At 44.0% G+C, this 17,356-nt stretch overlaps 1 protein-coding gene across 6 annotated transcripts in view; it reads right to left on the bottom strand.

Moving 5' to 3' along the window:
• Nucleotides 1–5,947: 5,947 nt before the first annotated feature.
• The window catches only part of rnf216 (ring finger protein 216), a 54,725-nt gene continuing 43,316 nt past the window's right edge, over nt 5,948–17,356 (bottom strand). For 5 of the 6 annotated variants that reach the window (XM_084329833.1, XM_084329832.1, XM_084329831.1 and 2 more), the window contains exons 16-17: nt 9,280–9,361; nt 5,948–7,501 (exon numbers count right to left, since the gene is read on the bottom strand). In XM_084329833.1, the coding sequence (XP_084185959.1) occupies nt 7,176–7,501; nt 9,280–9,361 (408 nt within the window). In that variant the 3' untranslated portion in view covers nt 5,948–7,175. The remainder of the gene's footprint in view (nt 7,502–9,279; nt 9,362–17,356) is intronic. The other variant, XM_084329835.1, reaches the window with a different exon arrangement.

Raw genomic sequence — 17,356 nt, forward strand, 5'->3', positions numbered from 1 at the left:
ACTTAAGTTATGCTTTTACATTATACTTACTTAATAAGTGAATAGTTCCAAGTCAATCAAAAACGATGAGTTTTATTTACTCAAAACATAATGCGGTTTACAGTCTGTATCTACTTAATTATCTTAAGTTGTACTTAAGTTATGCTTTTACATTATACTTACTTAATAAGTGAATAGTTCCAAGTCAATCAAAAACTACGAGTTTTATTTACTCAAAACATAATGCGGTTTACAGTCTGTATCTACTTAATTATCTTAAGTTGTACTTAAGTTATGCTTTTACATTATACTTACTTAATAAGTGAATAATTCCAAGTCAATCAAAAACTATGAGTTTTATTTACTCAAAACATAATGCGGTTTACAGTCTGTATCTACTTAATTATCTTAAGTTGTACTTAAGTTATGCTTTTACATTATACTTACTTAATAAGTGAATAGTTCCAAGTCAATCAAAAACGATGAGTTTTATTTACTCAAAACATAATGCGGTTTACAGTCTGTATCTACTTAATTATTGTTACACCCGCTAAGTTCCTAGCTTTAAGAAAGACACAAGAGTGTAGGTTAATTTAACCATAATATTTATTACATAAAAAGGAGTGGACAAAATTACTATAAGCCCACTTCAACCTCATGCTCAGGAACCCCAATCAGTCTTGACCGGGCAGGGTTTTATTCACAGCAACCTGGTGACACTTCACACAATGAAGGAGAGTAATATCAATTGTCAATAAATAGCACTTCATACGATCAATTGTCAATAAATAGCACTTCATACGATATCGATTGTTAATAAATAGCACTTCACACAATGAAGGAAACTTTATCACACATCAATAAATACCACGTCAAGAACTGTATAAAAAGGGATGTCAAACTTCTCACAATGAAGTAAACAGATATCCTACCACTCGGTGATTCAACTTGTGCAAACTGTGCATAACCACGGCATCCATATGATAATGGCACACTAAGCCTGCCCGTGTTCACGTCTGAGAGAGGTACCTTGTACGTGGGTTGGTGTTATGGTGGGGGGGAAACGGACACAAATAAACATACATGTAAAGAAAACTAATCCGGCCCAAGGGCAAGACCCATATCTTTTTGCCCGTCTACCGGCCCATTGGCCCGGGCGGATTAGACATTATATTATAAAACTACCAAACAATAACTAAAAGTGTTTCACGACAAGAGCAGCTGGACCACTGGTGCTCTGCCGGGAAACAAACACAACAGCATTAAAACACTTTATTATTAAAACAATAACACGCATAATTATTAAACAACATTACATGCTAAAACAAAGTACTACATTTAAAATACCTGGTTCGTCGGTGGTCCTATAATCCTACCGACTACTTTCAATCCCGCTGGGAACCAGGCAAGTGATCTGGAACAAACACTCCATGTCACACATATTGCCGAGCACCTTAAAACCCGCTATTCCTATACCATAATACTACCACTGCCTACCTTAGCGTGTAATGCTTGTTCCTGCATTCCGGAGTGAGGTGTGCACCTACCTCACTGCACCGGCCGCAACAAACAATTCCAACTAACGTTCCTCCCGCAGGTATCCCCCTATAACGGAACCTGGCTCATTGAGGCCCCTCCTCCTTTCTCATTAATGCCACCCGTCACATACACCCCCTCCAAATGTATCGGCGTCCCGACGATATACCAATACAATCTACTACTTGGGGAAAACCTTAAACTGCAGATTTAGGGAGTCTAAACGGATTATCGTGTTTGCCTGCAGTACAGTGGGTGACAATATTGTCACAAGGAAAGATGAAATTACCTACCTGGGTTCCATCCTAGAGGCTAATCTCTCCTGTGACAAAATGGCATCCAATGTAATAAAAAAAGTCAACCAACGAACTCGATTCTTGTATCGGATCTCCTCTCTGGTAAACAAGAATACCCTGAAGACTCTGGCAGGAGCACTCATTCAGGGGTACTACGACTATGCTTGCACCTCATGGTACCAAAGCACCTCAAAGGCGCTAAAAACAAAATTACAAACATCTCAAAACAAACTGGTCAGACTACTGCTTGACCTTACTCCTAGAACCCACCTCACCCCTGCCCACTTTGACAACCTAGGATGGCTTAGAGTAGACGACAGAGTACAGCAACTTGCAATGGGCCTGGTCTACAAGATACACTACACGACCAAGGTACCGATGTACATGTCAAAATACTTCCCAAAGGTCAGTGAATACCACGATCACAACACCAGAGGGAGCTCCACAAATCATGTTAAACCCAGATTCGGCTCAAATAAGGGACTAAACACGTTTCGCAATTATGCCACATCAATGTGGAACGCCCTACCCAAAGCTGTAAAGGAATGTGGATCACTACCCACTTTCAAAACCTCTCTCAAGGGACACCTACGGGAGACTGCAATTCAACACTGGCCCCTGTAAATATCCTAACCCAACCCCCTCCAATGTACAGTCATTTACATAGTATGGTTTTGTCAATAGTCCAATGTACAATTTTGTTTGTTTGTACAGTATCTCCTCCCCCCCCCCCCTCAATGTACAGTTTTGCTTGTTTATACAGTGTGCCCCCCCCCCCCCCCCCCCCAACCACCTCCAATGTAAATTACCCAGTATGGTTGTCAATATCCCAATGTACCCAACCCCCCCCCCCCACCCAACCTCCTCCAATGTACAGTTTCTACGTCAAATGTATATACTCCCTTTTCTTGACTCCTTCTGTATCACAAACAGTACTGCATTTGCAAATCTGGTATGTCATAAATGTATAGATGTAGCAGTACTGACTATCTGTATGTCATGTATGTCATATATGTCCTGATGAATTGAAAATGGGGGACCCTGATGTAAACAAGACGAAAGTCTTTCTCTGGTCTGCATCCCCTTAACAATTGTGTGTATTGAGCTGTACTGTATTGTACCCATTCTGCAATCTGTTAATAAAGTTTTCAATCAATCAATCAATCAAAACTCCTATTAGACTTCCTGAGGCCTTCCACCACCACTGGGAAATCTGTCTCCAAGTCACCATCCCCTCCTTCCAACACATCATCCTCTGGACCAAGCTCGGATTCTGACATTGACCCCTCACTATACGACTCCAACGGCCGTCCTTCTGTCAATGTAACATCTGTATCCTCCACCCCATTGTCTCCTCCATCCCCCTGCTCCTCCTGCTCTCCGACTTCTTAAGTTGTACTTAAGTTATGCTTTTACATTATACTTACTTAATAAGTGAATAATTCCAAGTCAATCAAAAACTATGAGTTTTATTTACTCAAAACATAATGCGGTTTACAGTCTGTATCTACTTAATTATCTTAAGTTGTACTTAAGTTATGCTTTTACATTATACTTACTTAATAAGTGAATAGTTCCAAGTCAATCAAAAACTATGAGTTTTATTTACTCAAAACATAAGAACACGTCACACGAACTCAAGACATTCAAGTTAGTAGAACTTTCATAGAATATTGAGTATACCCTACTCAAACTAATTGATTATTTTGAACATGCGGGTTTACAGTGTATAGCAGCCTATATTGAGGAGGAAATGGAAATAGACTTTAAATGTATACCCGTATTTGAATGTGGAACCATAGAGAATTCATACCGGTACATCTACTGGCAATCAAGTGTGAATATTATGTCAAATGTGGTCAAGAAATGGCTACGGGCCTTAAGGAATACACCAACATTATGGGAAATCCACTTACCATCTTCTCCAGAGTCTAGCTTAAAACTCTGGGAGAGGTGTTTTTCCATTCATGTGTGCTAAGCTAGGCTAACTTGCTTACTGAATGCAGAGGAAATCGGTATCCATCTTTTCTTGACTCTGGAGAAGACAGTAAGCTAATTTCCCATAATGTTGGGAACACATAATTGTGCTGGTATGGGTTGGCAGAAGTCCTCGTCGTGAGGCCGCTATCACTTTGTTTCAATCAGAGGTTCTTAGGCTGGACCCAATCTAATGAAAACACATTCACTATCGTGTCATGTGGGGACCTACCAAAAATGGGGCAGTGACATATATTGGATCCCAACCCATATTTAAAGAAACCCTGAGCTAAACCAATGCTTGGTTCTTGGATTTATGAGTAATTAGTAGATAATACTCTATCCGTTCATAATCCTTTAACCATGTGTCATGATCCACAGGCAATCTGCAGGGCCCGACGCCCGGGGCTCTTCCAAGGACTAGAATAGAATAAAGTAGAAGAGGACTTCTTTAGCACGGAGAGTTAAACTTAATTGATTTCAAGGATACAGGCTAGGAACAGCTTCATGGGCCCGCGGGACATAGATATTTATGGTGATGATCTGCACAAACAAAAATACTCTCAACTCGCTGAAATCTTGACAGATTTACAAACAGTTTGGTTTATTCCAAACATTATTAATGGCTATGATTCTTGCTTGGAAGAATTATTTTTTATATATCAAAGTCCATTATAAGTATGCAGTATGATAACTGAATCTCTGACGTTTTTAACAAACCAAACAGTTGAAAATTGAGCAAGCTATGGTTATTTCAATAGTACATGCACCATAGACATGCATGTTGAGTGGGCGTGCTCCACCCTCGCAAGATGGCCACCATGTGGCAACGTCAGTCTCCGTGGGCCAGCAGCGCGGGTAAGCCATCTAGTGTTATATATCTATGCCCTGGGAGACCAGCACCAGGGAGGCAGGAAGGGTCAAGGGTCACAGGGTGAAGGGTCATGGGTTAGAGGGGGAAGCATCCCATGACAACAGCCAACATAGAGTGTCACACTCACACAAAGTGCAGTGGCCACTGAACAATGGGTCTCGAGCCTATATGAAAATAACACACTATTCTCCATTCCCTCAGTTAGCCTATTCACTGGAAGTCTGTTGAACAGTTTGGACCCAAATGTATTTCCCGTCAACTACTGCATTAGCAAACATTGCAACAGGAAATAAAACTGGGTCCTTTAAGTCCTTTTAATATATCGTTGTCCCTTTGAGACATCTATATGGAACCTTGTTCCCATCAACACTAACTACCCTAAACGTAAGACAATAGGACACTATCCTGTATTATACCACACTGCTGGACGTTATCTAATCGGATAGTGAGTGTAGGGTCTGAGGAAACACCCTGACATGAAATGGACAAAATGGCTGCCAACAGAAGGCCAAAGGAGATGTCGATTTACATTCTATACATAGCCTTTGTATAACATCACCAGGCTCATGCTGCAAATAAAAAACACACACAAAAGGGGACAATTTATGTGACACATACAAGCGTATTAAGGCCAGACTCTCTCATACTTAGTCTTAATTGTACCAACCATGACTAAAACAGTTGGGCTCCCCAGGCTAAATGGGGATAGACTGTGCTTCTCTCTGACAGTCTGGAAGCAAGAACAACAGGCTGTGTGTGTAGCAGAAAAGCGATTGGTCACACTTTACAGCACACTTTGCTGCACAAAGAATTTTTGTATCATGCAGAAAGCCTGGCTAGCCTCTGCGTTGCGATTGGTAAAAAGGACACGAGTCATGTGATTGGTGGACAGCCGCAGGGCTCAGTTGTCATGAGTCAGCCCTTTTTCTGTGTGCAAAAGAGAACGGGAGGGAGGGAGAGAGAGGGGAGACGGAGGGTGTGGTGTGTAGGGGGTGGTAGAGGATGAGAGAGGGGGTGTGAGAGAAGGAGAGATGGAGGAAGCAAAGGAGAGCAAGGGAGGGGGTTTTACTTCTGATGCACTTTAATGAAATTATCTGAAATGAATGAATCATGTAACACTTCAAAAGCAAACCTCCAGGTATCCAGCTCTCACACACAAAGTCCCCCCACCAAGATAAAAGGAATTCTGTGTTCTGCTTCCCAGATAACATGGTACACAGGGACCCAAACACATGAGTGATGTCAAAAACAAACAGGTTTTTATTTATTTATTAGAAAACTGCGCTCTCACACAATTATGCAGAGATACAGAATGTTAATAAGCCTTGTTTTATTCCAAAATACTTTTATAAACAGTAATAACAACAGTGATGATAATAAAAAAAAGTCTGCTCATAGACCCTCAAATTATCAAGCTCAAACTCAAAGTCAACAATTCAAATCAAACTCCAAACGGGTAGAAAAGGAACGCAAATAGGGGGGGGGGGGTACGTACTCAAGTACCAGGCTCCGTGGGAGAAGGCAAAGATGTGTGTCAGCAGGTGAATCGGTCATGGAACAAGACAATCCTACCAGGAAAACACATGTCTGTATGGCTGTGTGTATTTATGTTTGTGTTTCAGCAGGTCATTAGTTGTGGAACAAGACAATCCTCCCAGGAACAACACACACGCACACGACTGTTCGGCCGTGTGCGTGTGTGTGAGCACAGCAACACGCACAAGTGAATCAGTCGTGGAACGAGAAGATTCAACCAGGAACTCAACCAGGAACACCACACAAGTGCTCGTGCACACAACACCATCAACTGCTCAATCAGTTGCAGGAGACGATTCATTCCACAATACCACACACACAGTGTGTGTGTGTATGGACACGGGCATGTACTTGCTTGCAGATGCACAACAACCTTAACTGGTCAACGAGTCGTGGAAGGAGACCACATACATGGCTGTACAGCAGTGTGTTTTGAACCAGCCGTGGAACAAGAGGATTGGTCCAGGAACAGCAGACACACTGCTACCCGTCACCTGTATGTAGCCATGGAACAAGAGGACTGGTCCAGGATCAGCAGACACGGCTACCCGTCACCTGTATGTAGCCGTGGAACAATAGGACGGGTCCAGGATCAGCAGACCCGTCACCTGTATGCATGAGCGCTGTGAGCACACGCAGCAGTCGGGTCTCTGAGATCTCACTGTACTGCTACGTTACCACTCATGTCTTCGTGTCTTCTGGACCCGGCGTGGACCTTGGCCACATCCCCACCTAGCATCCCTCCTCGGTCGCCGTCCTTGTCCTCGGTTCGACGACAGTCGGCGGCTAAAACCGTGACCAGTGCAGTCACTCTTTGACTCGACAAATAAAATCAATAGTGCAGGTTCCTTGGCTGACCGTCCACCAAGTTTGAAGATTGGGAGAAAGAAATAAAACGCGGGTAAACAAACAAAGGTGTGAATATGTTTTAAAACCTTTCGATAAGCAAGTGTAATGATTGATGTGTGTGTGTGTTGCTAGCGCCTCAAGTGTCTGTGTGGTGGTCCATAGTGCATGGGCAGGTCCATCATGTTCTGATTGACAGGTGGAGGGTGATGCAGCAGGTTGTTGTTGTTCAGGGGGGGAAAGTTCTGCATGGGGGGAACGTAGGGAGCCAGGGGCTGGAACATCTGGTACGGGGGCTGGGGGTAAATTAGGCGTGGCGGGACCAGTAGCGGAAATTGTACCGGCTGAGGAGGAGGACCGGGAAGGTTGGGGTGGTTCTGAAGAGGCGGGCCGAAGCGCGGCCTCTTGACAAGGGTAGCAGGTTCTGGAGGAGGACCCACTCTCTTACCTGAAATATCTGAGAGAGACAGAGAGAAACACACACAGAGAAACAGACAGAGAGAGAGAGAAACACAGAGAGACACACACAGAGAGACAGCGAGAGAGGGAGAGAGAGAGAGAGATTAATTTACATAGCTCGTCAAACCTGTGGTGGGAATCATCAGCAATCTCACAATTCAATTAGGATTATGGTGATGAGTATGATGATATTGTGTGATGACTGGCTCCAGATTCAATTATCAAACGTTTCTTGATACATCATGATTTCTGTTGTTGGTTCATTAAAAACTAACAGTAACTGGAGTGAATTCTGTTGATTAGAGCATTAACACTTTGAGTGCCAGGGACGCGTTGTTGTTAGTTCATGCCGCCAGTTGAGTGCCACCAACGACATATAGCGTTTGTTTGTCGTATTTCTTTTTATTAGCGATTTGAATTCATATTTCATCAATCGAGCCTCACGCTAGTGTTGCAGACTCTCTCTGAGCTCAATTGGGAAAATACCGCCCCCTATCGTCTGTAACTGCACCCCATTGGTTTAGACTGATGGGGGGGGGGGGGGGGGGGGGGGGGGGCGCGGTCCAGCCTCCTCATGTTACTCTCCGGCGAGGCATCTGAAGAGATCCAAGTCTTCGCCGACCCTCAGAACAGCGTGGATTATGTATTTCCAGTACCCAACGCTGAATCAATAAACGCGATCGATATTTGGAATGACGATCAGGAATTGGAATAATCTTTTTGGAGAACATCTGATATGAGGTAAGCAATTTATTTGATCAGTCTTGGGGTAATCGGATCTATTTTGACCTATATATCAACGTGTGCCCTATGTGTGTGTGTGGCTGTGAGTGTGTGCTCGCTGATCAGGAAATGAGAATATATTTTTCAGATCGCTTCTATAGCGAGCATTAGTACACATAAATTATACTATCGATAATCTAGCGATTATTTGAAAACGATTCATAAATAGGCCGAAAAATGGCAAAGTTTTTTGTGTATGCCAGAATATTCCAGTAAATGCTGTTTATCACGGAATCTATATATTTTCCTGAAAAACGAGGGCTTTTCAAAACGCTATAAAACGGAAATGAACCAGGCGGTCAGGTGGCGTAGCGGAGATTGCGTTCGTCACCAACACCGGAGACGCTGGATTCGCCTGTTCGAATCCAGCTCACAGCTCCGGCGTTGTCACCAGCTTGGCTGGCCGTTCACACTAATACAATTGGCTGTATTAGAGGGTGGGAAAGCTGGCGGGGTGGGTCCGGGTTGTTGTAAACAGCGACTCCTACAGTTCGGTCGGGGCGCCTGCTCAGCGCGGATAGGATCTAAGGGGGGTAGTGTGATCCTTCCACACGTTACACACCCTCTCAGTGAGAGTCCGCGCTGCCAGGTGAAAAGAAGCGGTTGATTGGCTAGACGTGTGTCGGAGGAAGCACGTGATACCCCCCACAGTCGCTCCAGACCGACTGTGGGGGGTAAGTGCGCAGCGACCAGGAAGGGGATTGGGAATTGGCATAACGACTAAAAAAAAAATGAACAGATTAAAAAACAATCCGTTTCGACAAGAAATATTTCATTCAACATCATTATGATTTCCTCCCAGTGCTGACAGTCATGTAGAACCACTGCCTCTACAGGCTTGGGGTGGAAGTTATCAGGAAGTGGCAGAGCAGGCTGTTCTGCATGATTTTTTTTGGACGCTAGCCTTGAAAACCCCTCCCACCCCCTCAAGGACAGAACTGTAATCTGCTGTTAGACATGGTCAGAATGTGAGCGGCTCGTCAGAACACTGACCTGTACTCTGACCTGTACTCTTCTTACTCAGCTCTGCCTCCCCCTCCTTCTGGATCTCCTGGATGATGCGCTCGTCATCTTGCTGCACATGCACACACCATACACACACACACAGACAGGAACTGTGAGTCATTCTGATGAGATTAACTACTATACTGCGAGGTTAGCTGTAGCCAGCTATGTATGGCTGTTGGCTGATGTGACAGAATTCACCCAATAGAATTATATCATCTTGAACCATATGTGATTAGGGGAATTTACTCTATTCCAATCTATATAGTGAGTTGAGAAACCACTGAAGAGAGGGGGGGGGGATGTGTGGCCTGGAGGATGTGTTACCTCACCTCGACCTTTTCTATGAAGGAAATTAATCTCGCATGCATTATAAGATGAAAATGTTGAATATTGGAGTGTTCACAGAACAAATGTTCTTAAACTTTAATTCTGGAGGCTAGACAGGCCACACTCTGGGATAAACAGCTGGTGGGAGATATTGGGGTCTTTGGTCACATTACCTTCTATAGTGGCTTGTAGGAGGGGCAAGATGAACAACCTGTATAAAACTTAAGGGGGGGACACAGAACCGAGAAGATTGGAGAACGGGATGACCAGATGGTATGTGGGGCCAGGACATATCGGGTGAAACTAACCTCTCTTATATTGCCTGCATTGCATAAATGGGTTTGCACTTACATGGCTAACGCTAGATAGGGTTATCTATCAGTAGATATGGCAGTGGCTTGCCTGGTTAATGCTAAATTAATTGGCTCTTGTGGGGGCGGAGCCAGGCATTCATGGAATAGGACGTGTTTCACGAGAGCTCCCTACTAACGTGCTAAAATACACTTTTCACCCCATTAGTCTTTATTTAATTTTTATTTGTTATTGATTTTCTTGTTGATTCGTCGAGTGTCAACTACTTTCGTCAACTTTTCTCAACTTTTTGCGGTGTTAATGGAGACCCGAGCCATGAGTATCACCGCCGGCAAACTATCACCGAAACCATCCTCACCTTCACCCGAAATCAGTGAAATAAGTGAAGCTGTTCTCTCGGTCATGACCAAACTCCATGCAGACTTTGAAGTACGCTTCACTGACGCGCAAAAAAAAGCACAGGCGGAATTTTTTGATACTCTTCATCGGGCAGTGACGGAGGAAATTAGGTTGGCGGTCGACCCGTTGAGAGAGAAGATGGAGTCACTACACGCTACCTCCACGGCTAATGCTAACGAACTAGCTTCGCTAACGGCAGAGGCCTCGCAACAGGGCGAGAGGATGGCGTGTCTGGAGAGCTCCCTGCTGGCTAGGCAGGCTGACGTTTCCAAACTCCAGACGGTAATTGTTGAAATGCAGTCCCGGGAGAGGCGTTACAACATCAGGATCGTTGGTGTCCCGGAGGGGAGTGAGGGAGGTCGTCCCTCAGAGACCATGCCGGAGTTGCTGCAAAAGATCCTGGGGGAGGATGTCCTCCCCAGCCCACCTGTGTGCGAGTCGGCTTACAGAGCGGGCAAGACCAGTCCTGGAGGGAACAAGGGGCCGAGGCCCATCATTGTTAAGCTAAACAGGCTACAACAGAGGGAGCTCATCATGCGGTCGGCCCGTGCCAGGAGAGGTGAACTCAGTCTCGGCGATCACAAAGTGGCCATTTTCGAAGACTTTACGCCGGAGGTTCAAGCACAGAGAGGCGAATACAAAGTAGTCATGGCCAGGCTATGGAAATTGGGCCTGAGGCCTACGCTAGTCTTCCCCGCAAGATTATCTGTGCTGTGTAAGGGCGATGAACGTAGATCTTTTTGGTCGATGGCTAAAGCGGAGGAATATCTCGGGGGGGGGGGGGGGGGGGTAGCCGAGACCGTAGCTTAATAACTGTGTCGGGTGAGTGACATGACGATGTGGGCCTAATACATCGATATGGCTGAATAATCACAAATGTCTAATATCATGCCCAAACAGGCTAACTAGTCCTTGCCCATCCAAACTAGTGTGGCAATAAGGGGGGCATCCTAATGACTTCTGTTACTTGCTAATGCTGACCTCGTGGTCGTACATGTGTGTCGCCTCTATGAATGCTAGCGAGCTAGCTGGACAATGTACATAACAGATGCTAGCGGGCTAGCTGGATTCATCACTAGCTGACGCGCTAGCCTCAGGCTAACTAGCATGCTATATCTATCGCCCGTACCTGGACATTCGAGACCCGTTAACACTTTCACTGCCACACACAAGATATCTCGGGTTTCCGATAGTTATGTTGAAAGCCACTCACGAGATTTCTCAGATTTTTTTTTTTTTTTGCGATCTGAAATCATATTGCATCACGCGAGCCTACCCGAGTATACCCGAGCGCCGCCGGCGATCATATGTGGAAAAAAGCGCCCCTATCGTCTCCCAGATGACATAAGGGATTTTGGAATGGACTCAATGAAAATGGATGGGGAAAAAAATCCGGTACTCCACATTTTCCAGTCCACTGATCCAGCCGGGGTTACCACAGTTCATTCTGGAGCCTCTCAGCCCCGCGGAATCATGTGTTCTACTGTATCACGTTGGATCCATACACTTATCGATTTTTTCGAATGGTGATCAGGAATTGGAATATACCAGTTGGATACCATCTGATGTCAGGTAAGGAATCTATGTTATCAGTGTTAGGATAATCAGACTAATTTTGATGAAGATATAGGCTGTTTTGTGAAATGGGCTCTTTCGGTTTCACTGTAAAAGTCCAAGAGGAAATGAACACGGCGATTATCCGTGCGCGGCTCGAATGTGCTTGCGTGCACGTATAATATTGATCATCTAGCGTTTATTTGAAAACGATTCATAAATAGGCCGACGAATATCAACGTTCTGGAATATTCCAGTAAAAGACGATTATCATAGAATGGTCCAGAATGAACTGTTTTTACCTCAAAACGGGTGCTTTTCTAAATGCTCTGAAACGGAAATGAAGCGATAAAAAACCAATCTGCCTTGACAGCACTGACTGGAAAAGTATTCTTTGATAAGAGACGGGCAGATTAGACACATAGCCATAATTTAAAACATAGATTAGGCGATATTAACGTTAACATTGAAGTAGACCGTGGCATCAAGGGGGTAAAAAGGAAAACCCGGCGTGGCACTCAAAGTGTTAATGTTTACATATTTTTGTTGTTGTTGCTGTTTAAATGACATCTGTTTGCACAATTTAACTGTGATCGGGTCCTGCCTTAACACTTTGGGTGCCATGGGTTAAATTCATTATATACCATAGGTTGCCGGCTCTATTTGTCTATGGAGAAGTACCCCTTCTTTGCATGGCTATAACTTTTTAAATTCTATTGCTACATTGCCATTATTAGGGCCCATTCAAAGTCCTATATGTATTGTTCATTGTGTAGCAACGTTAAACTTTTTCATTCACATATTCATAGTAAAGTATGGTCTAATGTATAAGTATGTTTTAATCTCTTTCTGCAGCTTTCTCCAGAACGTGATATATAGCCCCAAATGCATTATATCGATGATGAAATACAGTTTGATGGCAATCGGGGCGATATAAAAAATTTCAATTGGACGTACTTCTAGAATGATCTACGTATGATCTGATGATGACCGGATGGGCGGGGGATCGTTTATAATTCCGTGGGCAGCGTTATATCATTCATCTAGTGGGTGATATGTTCATCATAACAGTTTATATGGAATACGATAAAAAATAACACTGAATCTTACCGTATCCTCCTCGCGCCGTTGGGCGATGAGCGTGGAACAGTCATTTACCTATTATGGTATGTAGAAATATCGGGTCCATTTCCAGCTTGTATAATAGTATATATGTCCAAATCATGTTGTTTATCGAGTTATTGGCAATCGATCGCTATGTATTGTGTCGAGATCGAGTCCCGTGAGCCAAACAGAGTGCCCGGAAGTAATATGGTCGACCAGCACAACCTCCATAGCACTTCCTGTTTGGCGATTGCGCCGATCGGCCACCAGATGGCGCTCCTGAACCGCCAGCGAGCTCAGTGGGTCCTCCTGGTGGATCTCAGGCCAGCGGAAGGGAAATATGAATCCGATCGCAGATTTTTGAAATAACGGCAACTTGAGCATGGCCGGGAATGACGCTCTAAAGCGTTTTCCGGCAGTCAAAGTGTTAACTGACTTCTGGTATGCTTTAATTTTTTATATCCATTTGTGCTGAAGCATTGGGACGTTGATACGCAGATTCAGAAGTAGTTGGTTACAGGGATGGCGTTGAGTTATTATATAATAATAGCTAATTTTTCCCTTATGGTTGGCTCATATTGGGGCCAATGTTCACGTTTGTTTTCACTAGTAATACTTTCGGTTGATCCGTTTTGTTGTGTTTCTAGGTCTTGTTATTTTGTTTAGACTGGGTTTGACCGGATTTGAGCCTTAGGCTCATATCAGGTTGTGTCAGGTATAGCTTATTACTACCTCAGAGTTAATGAAGGTGTTTACTCCTATTCTTATATAGGAATTTTGTCATTCCAGCCTATGTGCCTGACCAGAGGGACTGTGAAATGCTTGCACCTTGACCAATAACTTTATTGTTTTTTTTGTTTCTTAGACTAGTGGGGGGTTTAATCAGGGTTTTATCTAGAGAGGGGGTCGGAGTGAAGAGCGTCTTATTGGATCCATGATTCCAGTGGGAAACGGTAGGAAGATGACCATCCTTAGCGGATGGAGCATAGGGAGGGGATTGGAGTGGGTATAGGATTAATATTAGGATGGGTGGGTTAGTGTATAGTAGGGCTGCACGATTAATCGTTTTTTAATCGAAATCGCGATTTGGAATGATGCAATTATCAAATCGCCAAGCCTGCAATTAAAAAAAAATATTTTTTTTTTTTTTTTTTTTTTTATTTAACCAGGAAGTCCCATTGAGATACACGATCTCCTTTGCAAGGTAGACCTGGCCAAGATGACAGCAATAACATTTGCAATACATCACACAGCAATAAAATGTGCGATACAGCACACAAGAACATAATAAATGTGCATGTATACAATACATCACATGTAAACACAAAGCAGAATAGTCTACATGATAGTAAAAGTGTATAATACAGGGTAATACAGTAATTTTGCAGTTGGGACCCGACTACAGAAAGCAGCAACATTCTTCTTGTAATTTTTTTTTTAAATATGTTATAATCGCATCGCAAATCGCAATCGCAATATCTGTCAGAATAATCGCAATTAGATTATTTCCCAAAATCGTGCAGCCCTAGTGTATAGAGTAGAAGTAGGGGGGGTTGTAACTGGGGTGGTATATTTCTGTGTTTTCTGTACTGTTGTCCTGTATGTGTGTAATTGTTCCTCCTCTGAACTCTTGGGATTGACCGTCTGGGCCCGCCTGGATCAGCGCCTCTGTCCTCAGCCTGGCTGCACTGGTATGTTCTCTACGCATTTAGACAAATTCGACCATGGCTAAATTGAATATTTTAATTTGGAACGCAGGAGGCCTTAACACCCCACACAAGCGTACCAGTGTCCTTTGGTTATTGAAGAGAAGAAGTATTGACATTGCTCTCCTTAGTGAGACGCATTTATTGGTAAGTGATGTATCAAGACTAGCAAATCGACAATATCATGTTATCTCCTCATCCTCAGCCGACAATAAGACAAAAGGAGTCGTTATAGTTACAAGACGTAACCTTGATATCAAGTCCTGGATGTGTGGTCGGACACGGAGGGAAGGATTACTATAGCAAAAGTTGAGTTTTCTAATAGTAAAATAGCAATAATCGCATTGTATGCCCCTAACACATTTGATTCAGCGTTCTATAAAACAATCACAAAAAATATGTTGGAACTTAATGGATACGGTCTCATTGTGGGTGGCGATTTTAATGCGTGCTGGGATGCAGAGATGGATAGGTCCGGGTCCTCTGAAACACTTGACCAAAAACAGTCCTCTAAGGCCCTCAGGATGTGGGCCCAGGACACTGGGCTTGCAGACCTCTGGCGCATATCCAATCCCACCCTCAAGGACTACTCTCACCTGTCAGCCAGACACAAAACCTTCTCTCGAATAGACTATGCATTCGCGTCCCCTAATATTTTTGATAGTGTCGACATCTCATTGGTTCCCCTAGCTCTCTCAGACCACAAGGGGATTTCCCTTAAAGCAACCTTTGGCAAGCTCTCCACGAGAGCTCCCAGATGGAGTTTTAACTCAACCTTATTAAAAAGCGATGATTTCTGTACTGAGTAAACTAGTTGAATTCTTGCAGATCAACGTCGGCACAGTCGAAGACCCTAGGGTCCTGTGGAACGCATTAAAGGGATTTATCAGAGGTCATGTCACACTTTGCCTCCAATTTGCGTAAATCCCGGTCAAAAAAACTAGAAGGACTGGAAACATTATACGCGGACCTATACGCATCTTTGCAAGCTAACTATAATGAACGACTAAACACACAACGCAAGATAGTCAAAAAAGAAATAAACTCCATACTTAAACAACAGTCTGAGTTTTTAATACATAGGACAAGGCAAAATTACTACTTTCACGGTTCCAGGCCTAGCCATCTACTGGCAATGAAAATACGCTCGAATGATCATTTCTCGGATATTCCTTCGATCAAGACACGACAGGGAACAGTCACTACTGATTCGAAAATACGACACTTTTTTTTTGATCCACTTTTTCTCCCATTTTCTATATTTTCTTCCATCCCAATTTCGTATCATCCAATTCAACCCTCCCCTGTCACGAACGCCGTTTCTTGCCTCCCACAAGCCGGCTGCAATGTGGACTAAGTCATACATAGCACAAGTCCCCTCCGGTACTTGAGGTAACAGCAGTCGCATTTTTTCACCTGCGCAGCTTGATCTCTCAGTGGCGAGGAGTAACGCGTGTAGGGATGGGTACCTTTCACATTTGAACCGATACCGGGACCTGTGAATCGATACCGGTACCCAACGGTACCTTTTTTCGGTACTTTAGTCTCAAGAAATTTTATTTACCTACCTCAGTCGTAAAAAGAAAAAATCCAAACTTAAATAACTACAATTTCGACAGTTTTCGGCTTGTCATTGCTCCGACTGCTTTGTTGTTGAATCAAGTCAAATCCTAGGTAATATTTTTTTTTTTTTTCGGTTTCTCACTTGATTCGATACTCTGTAGTACCGACGTGTTTCGGTTCGGTACCTCAAAAGTACCAAATTCGGTACCCATCCCTAAACGCGTGGGAGGCTCACGCTGCCCCCGACACTTCCTGATTCTACTGCGCAGGCGCACCAACCGACCTGTAGGAGTCGCTGTCCACAACGCCCGATCCCCACCCATCAGTTTCCCACCCCCTAATACGGCCAATGTGTATTAGTACGGACGACCAGCTAAACTGAAAGCAAATGTGGAGTGCTGGGCTCGAACAGGCGAGCCCAGCGTCTCCAGATTTCGTGGCGAGCGCCTTGCCCACTACGCCACATAGCCGCCTTAGATCAACGACACTTTTAAAGAGTTTTACTCAGTTATATAGCTCAGAGGTAAATTTCGATAATTCTAAATTTGAATCGTTCATTGGCGGGCTTGAGATACCCCACATTTCTGAGGAAGAGGCTAAGGAACTGGGAAAACCGATCACTCTTATGGAACTTAGGGAGACGATTGCTGAAATGCAAAGGGGTAAGGCACCAGGCTGGGATGGGATTCCACCCGAGGTATATTTAGCTTTCTGGGACAAATTGGGTCCATTGATGCTCGATATGATCAATTACGCTATCGAACAAGGGGAGTTCTCAAGAGATGTCAACATGGCATTGATTTCTTTACTTCTCAAGAAGGATAGAGATCCCAATGACTGTGGAAGCTATAGGCCCTTGAGTCTTCTCGGGCCGATCTAAAAGTGTTTGCCAAGGTACTGGCCCACCGCCTGCAGAAGTTTATGACGGTACTGGTACATTGCGATCAAACTGGTTTTATCACGGGGCGCCTGGCTGCAGATAATCTTAGGAGGCTGTTACATGTAATCGATAACAGTAAAGACAATACAGCTCCGGCCACAGTTCTGTCCTTGGATGCCATGAAGGCATTTGACAAGACTAGAATGGTCATACCTGT

This window comes from Notolepis coatsorum (assembly GCF_963971535.1).
Source record: "Notolepis coatsorum genome assembly, chromosome: 14".
Taxonomy (NCBI): domain Eukaryota; kingdom Metazoa; phylum Chordata; class Actinopteri; order Aulopiformes; family Paralepididae; genus Notolepis; species Notolepis coatsorum.